At 28.8% G+C, this 6,893-nt stretch overlaps 1 protein-coding gene across 1 annotated transcript; it reads right to left on the bottom strand.

Moving 5' to 3' along the window:
• Positions 1–5,745: 5,745 nt before the first annotated feature.
• On the bottom strand, positions 5,746–6,550 carry LOC108462098 (ethylene-response factor C3-like). Its single transcript, XM_017762095.2, has one exon. It carries the CDS (start codon positions 6,400–6,402, stop codon positions 5,746–5,748), a length of 657 nt encoding a protein of 218 aa, XP_017617584.1. The 5' UTR covers positions 6,403–6,550.
• Positions 6,551–6,893: the final 343 nt, after the last annotated feature.

Genomic DNA, 6,893 nt, shown 5'->3' on the forward strand with positions numbered 1-6,893 from the left:
GTTTTCAAAAACTTCAGTAATTCTGCTAGACCATCTCGGTAGCTAATATAATTTCTCGAATTCGGGTCTAACATCTAGGTCGGGTTAGGAAGGTTACAAGTAAATTTGCTTAAACTGTGTCATTGTAATTTATATGAAATACTTGACTAAACTAAACCATTATTTTAATTAAAATATTCTTATATGTAATGTAAAACATTAATCTCATTAAAAGTTCTTATCATATTTGTTTTTTTATACAATGTCTAAAACTATCCATAAATTCACTCCAACCCTTAAATAGAAAGATAACACGCTTCAACACACTCAAATCTATATCCTCCTACACTAGAAATAATGTCGATATATAAAAAAATATAGATAGATTAATTGCCCAAATTTCAGAACCCTAAAATAATATTGATAGATTTTGTTTAGAAAGCTTAGTACTTCACATTCTAATAATTATTAAAATATTCTTAGTTACATTGCATTTTAAATTTCATAATACTTAATCTTACATTAAAAAGAACTAATGAATCTATGCCTCATCATATGAAGATAAGACAGCTAGAGTATCGTGGTGGTTAAACTTCTAAATTAGGCATATTAATTAAGCATTAGACAATTGTTAGTGGAGGAAGAGGTGTACTATACTCTTTTCTTTGTTTGTTCTAGTGGCTTTATTGAAAGAAATTATTCCTGCAAATTCTTGGCTCTATTATATTTTAGATTCTATTTTACCTTTTTTACTGAAAAATAATAAATTAGTCTCTCAGGGTTTATACATAAGGTGTAGTAATAAATTTAATTCTTAATCTTTACATATTTATTCAATTTGATTCTATTATTTCAATAATTAAATTTTTTTGAAACTAATAAGGTTAAAGAGTAAAAAGAATTAGTAACAAATTTTAAAAAATCATTTAATCCTTTTAAAATTTAAAATTATTAAAAATCATAAAAATATAAAAAAGTTATACAAATTTTAAAATTATAATTTTTTATTAAAAAGAACAATATCGGCACATTAAAATCTAATGGTTAAAAGGTTTTGAAAAAAATTGACCCCTACTCTTTTATTGGGTCGGTATTGTTATTTTTAATAAAATCTTTATAACTTTTATAATTTTGAAGATCTTTTAATAATTTTAAATTTTAAAAGGACTTAATTGATTTTTAAAATTTGTCACTAAGGTTTTTTTTTTTTACCTTTTAGCCTGATTAGTTTAAAATTTTCTATTTTACTTCAAAAAAAAAGAATAGGGTTAAATTAAATAAATATGTAAAAGTTAAGGCTAAATTTATTACTATACCTTACATATAAGCACACAAATGGGTTGTTTTGTTCACTCATATAACGTTAAAGAGCTAAATTGTCCCTTTTTTAATAAAGGAACTTAAGTAGAATCGAAAGCTTAGTACAAGAGATTTTATGGTATTTTTACTCTTGCAAGGGTTTGTTTCAAATGTGTAATAAAAGTTAGATGGATTTTATTCATATCTGTTTGTATAATTTATCATATAATAACCAAAATTAAACTATTTTATATTTAAATAAATTTTGATATATTAATAAATTAGAATTATGTATAACTGCATCGACAAACATTATCATGATCAATGAGGTCTTCGTTTAAATAGTAAATTTGATATTTTAGATTTGAGTTCACATTATGTAAATATGTAGATTTGTGTTTAAATTAATCTAAAATAAATTTAGAAGAATACTTACACATGGCAGAATTTGAATCTAAGATATTAATTTATCGTTTCAACCAAAATCTTTATTTTTACATAAAAGAGATCATAATAGATCATAGTGATGGTGATAGATTCGAAATAATGGGAGGAGGACAGATAATTTGAGACTTGATCTTTTATGCATCATTGATGAGGTGGGTCTCTTGGGGGGTTTTTGGCAATTTTTCTTGGTTGATCGGTGTTCATTGTCGAGTTGATTTGATGATGGTGAGGCTAGGATGCGAATTTTAACGATTTGATCAAGTTGGTGTATTGCTGATTTGTTTTTGAATTATTCCAGTGTTGCAGTTATTGTCAATTTGCTCTTCTCCTTTTTTATACCTGCAGGCATGACGTTTGTACATTAATTTGTAGTGATTTATTTATCGTTTGTATCATATGTCATGTCTTTGTATTATTATTGTTCATAGTTCCTATTAATTATAGTATTTTATTAAAAAAAGACAAATGATGGGCTCTAAAATGAAAGTATCATTTAGATCGTATAAATTCGCATAAATTATATAATAAAAATAATTATTCTTTTTTTATGTTAAAAATAAGAGATAAGATAATACGATTCATACTTGTTCCAAGTAAATGTCTAATAAAAACTTTAACCATCACTCCACTCCACTTGATAAACAAGCATCAAAAGTAGACAGTTGTTATATGTCCACCATACATCCCAAATCCCTCCTACCAAACACATTGCACCAACTCACCCAACAACAATGAATAGTGCTCAATTGTTTTATCTTCATTACCACATATGGGGCAAACAACAGATTTTCTACTTCTTATTTTCTAATGATTTTTTTTTGTTTGTAGCAATATATGTTCAAAGCTGTAATTTAACTTCGATCTCCACTCATTGCTTCAACAACTAATGTAGAACAAGTAAAAATATAACATTGAGTGGTATCAAAATCTAGGTTTAATTGGATCAAGTACTAAATTGAGTCTGAATAGGTAGCAAGTTGTCGCTACATGCCATTTAGGAACTTTAACCTGTGTATCTATATGATTTGACTCTGATGCAACCAACTCATCTCCATTCTGTTAAGTTAAAAGATGTCGGACCACTCACGACATGAGGAAGAAGACAGCTTAGACCTGCACCAGCCCATGAGGGTGCTGCTTAGGAGTTTAATCTGGATTAGCCGAATGTTCAAGCACCTACTGCTGCTGCCAACCCTGAGCAAGCAGATTTTATGCAGTCTATGACCGCCATTCTCGATAGCTTTGCTAGAGCCATCCCTCAAGCTCCAGCCTTTGCTTGGTGGTCGAAGAAACCCTATCTAAAAGTCTAGAAAGTTTGGGGGTGAGGACTTTAAAGGTCTGAAAGGAAACGATCCATCTGCAGCCGAATATTAACTTGAAAACACTAAGAGGGTTCTCCAGCAATTCCATTGCAACTCAATCGAAATGCTTGAAAGATCATTTTCTCAAAGATCATCTTTAGAAGTCTGAATTTGCACTGAACCAGTAGAAGCTGCAAAGGAGGTCTTAGGCTTTTGGGAAATTAAAGCTTTTAACATAGAACTCCTTTTTAAGTAAGGATGGAGATTATCCTCTTATAATAATAACAATACCGATGTTAATCCATCTGCTTTGATACTTCTTTTACATTTAATAAATAATAATGTGTTGTAAAGTAATTGTATACTTTGGCTTCTGTAGGAACATAAAGGGAAAGTGGACCCTTAATTTTATAAATATGTTTCACCATTCGTGGCAAATTATGCAAAATAATTAAATTCCATGGGATTGTCACTGTAACTTACATATTTTATTTATTCAAGTAATTAGATTTTATTTTTAAAATATAATTTATTTATTTATTAACAAATATTTTCCATTCAATTATACAATGTGTATTAAATAATTATTTTTAAAAAAAATTGTAGGGGTGAACGTTCGATTGAATTGAGTGAAAAAATTTTAAGTTGATGAGTCTCATTTTATTATTCTAATTCGATTTGGAATTTTTTCGAATCGAATCGAGTGAAATGAGATTCAAGTCGAGTGGAATCGAATCGAGTGAAATTGTTTAAGTTAAATTAAAAATTAAACATGTCAAATTAAAATTTTGTTACAATATAACTAATTCATGTTAGAGCATATAAACTTGAAACCATATATATTTGAAAACTCTTCCAAACGAAATAAAAGAAAAAAAAAGATACTTTAGTATGACCAACATAAATCATTAATTTATTTATTTATGTCCAAAATTATTATTATTTTAGAAAATTTAGAAATTTTTATTTTATATATATTTTTAAAATATAAAATTTTAATTTTAATTATCATTCTAGTTTTTTTTGTAATTTTTGTTATAAGACACCAATTTGCTCATTTTCAAAATTGTCAAGGACCAAATGGGTATTTATAACAATTTGTTATTGGAGTTATTCGAGTTGTAAAATTCAACTCGATTCAAACTCAAAACTCGACTGACTTATTCGAGTTTACTCAAAACACCGAATAAATTGAAATTCAATTTTTTTTTCCTTTTATTCGAGTTGAATCAAATTTTACTCACCCTAATTAGTTAAAATTAAGTTATTCAATTTGATGCTTTTTATAATTGATTATAATTAAAACTATTAATATAATTAATTATAACTTAAAAATAATACACTTCTGTAATAAATCTTAAGAATAAATTCATATGACTTTACTTATTAATATGTAAAATTATAAAAAAAATTTAAACTTTTTTTTTATAAATCATAAATGTTTTCATTTATCTTATCGTCTAAGTATAGTCCTATTTGAGCTAAAAATAGTATTCAGGTAAAGCTCACTTAATAATGTCAACTACACTTAAAGAAAAAAAAACCAATTTTCACTTCTTCCAATACGAATTTAGAAACTGAAAATTATGAAATCGAAATGTTAATGATCCACTTGTTTATACATATACAATCCATTAAAGTTAATTTAAAAAAAAAAAAAGAGATAGCATATTTTAGCCATTAAAATATTGTAAAATCCCAAATGTGAAAGATCATGTACTTCAAAGGAAACCTAGTAACATATTCAACCTTTGTAATCCACGTAATATGACCCATTGATCTTGTTGTGGTCGTCCTCATCTTCATACCTTTACCATCCACTAGAGTTCTTCAGGAGCTTTTTGTAAACCTACCCCACAAATCCGTCAACTCTATAAACTCGAGCATACAATGGGAAGCAATTAAAATCTTGTCACTTGTTTAATCGATCATTGTTTTTTACAAATCATACAAATTTTGAGTAAATTAAATATATTTATTGATCTTATTAGGTATTATACATAAAAAGATAATAATAACTTTTTTTGACATGACATAATACAGGCTGGATTTAAGATTTTACTTTATCAGCGTTATTATATAATTAAATTTAGCTATTAGCGTGGTAAGACGTGCCTATAAAATTTAAAATATGTTAATTTTACACTAATATAAATTGATTATTCTTTTTGCATATGATACAGGCTGGATTTCATATTTTACTTTGTCAACGCTATTATATGATCAAATTTAACTATTAATTCAATAGGATTTCAGACATATACATAAAAAAATATAAAATCATGTGTAAACTTAATTAATTTTATTGTAACATAAAGTGATTACTACTTTTATATGTAGCAAAGTACAGTCTGGATTTGAAATTTTACTTAGTTATAATAGAATCTAATTTAATTATTAGTTAGTTAAGCTGTCAGTAAGATGCATATAAAATTGTAAATTGTCTCCACAAATATAAAGAGGTTACTGCTTTTATATAGTTAATAATGCAATAAAAAGGAAGGTGAAATTATTGTATATTAATTTCCATTATTTTTCAACTTGTAAGACCAACATCAGATGAAGATGATGAAGTATGGAACAAGATGCAAGAGGCCTTAAATCAGATCCCCCAGCAAAGAGAAGTTACAAAGATTGAATGAAATTAAGAAAAGAAAAAAGGATATGGCATGAGATTGGTTTCATCATGGCAAAAATCATTTACCAAGGAGCTGTAGTTTTACTCACATGAGCTTAACAATTGTTCCAAGAAATCAGGTCCTAAATCCTCAAAAACCAGCAAGTTTTGTTGTTGCCTTAATGCGGCGGCGTTCGGCTTGATTTTCTTGTTCTTGGATCTTTTCCTCAAGGAGTAGCGCTTCTTGAGAGCCACCAAAGGCGAGCAACCCTTGTCTTCATCACATCGATGCTTGAGTTCCTGAAGGGATTCCTTGACGGTTTCGATGGGGAAATTGAGAGTAGCCAATGGACCTCTCATTGAGAATGCGGCTTGGTCGTATGCTAAAGCAGCTGCTTCGGCACTGTCGAATGTTCCAAGCCAAACCCTGGCACCATTTCTGGTTGAATCCCTAATCTCAGCTGCAAATTTACCCCATGGCCTTTTTCTCACCCCTCTATAACTCTTCACTTTCTTGGGTTCCTCTGAGCAAACCTCTTCCTCCTTTACGCCGCCATCGATGGAGGTGTTATTAGACTCTGATGATGCTTTACGCCTTTCTTCTACATCACCCAACAAATCCGACCAAACCGTTTCATCAGGGTTATTGAAGTTGAGAAGAAGCTCATCCCACTCACAGCTACCGGAAAACTGCTCCGCGGATCCAAACCTTGATAATTCTGGATTATTTGAATATTGAAACAACCAAGACTCCTCCATATCTGGGTGATTTTTTCTTTTCTTTTTCTATCTGTTCCCTCTCTCGTTGACGACGCACAAACTAGGTTTTGTACATCTGAAGTACCTGATCCTCCTTTTATACCAGAATTTAGCAGATGCGAACAAAAAACTTATTAAGAAGCATTAAATCATTAAGTAAAACTTTGTATTTAATATATATATATAGTAACAGTATATATACATTTCATATACTGTTCCATATACTGCCCGGCGACCATCACGTCATTAGTCAATAACAGCCAACATTTTTGTTTCTTTAAGGAGGCGAACAAGTTTTAATTATTTATAAGCCCTGAAAATTTAATTTTAAGTAAATATTTTTTTTGATAGGCAATTTTTTTTCAATCCATAAATAAGAGGATATGCTCAAACTCACGTTCTCTTATATTGGTAATAATGCTCATACCAACCAAATTAAAATTCAATCTTGATTGATTTACCAATTAAAATATCAACTCCCTAAATATATT

Source organism: Gossypium arboreum, chromosome 7 (genome assembly GCF_025698485.1).
Source record: "Gossypium arboreum isolate Shixiya-1 chromosome 7, ASM2569848v2, whole genome shotgun sequence".
NCBI classification, from domain to species: Eukaryota; Viridiplantae; Streptophyta; class Magnoliopsida; order Malvales; family Malvaceae; genus Gossypium; species Gossypium arboreum.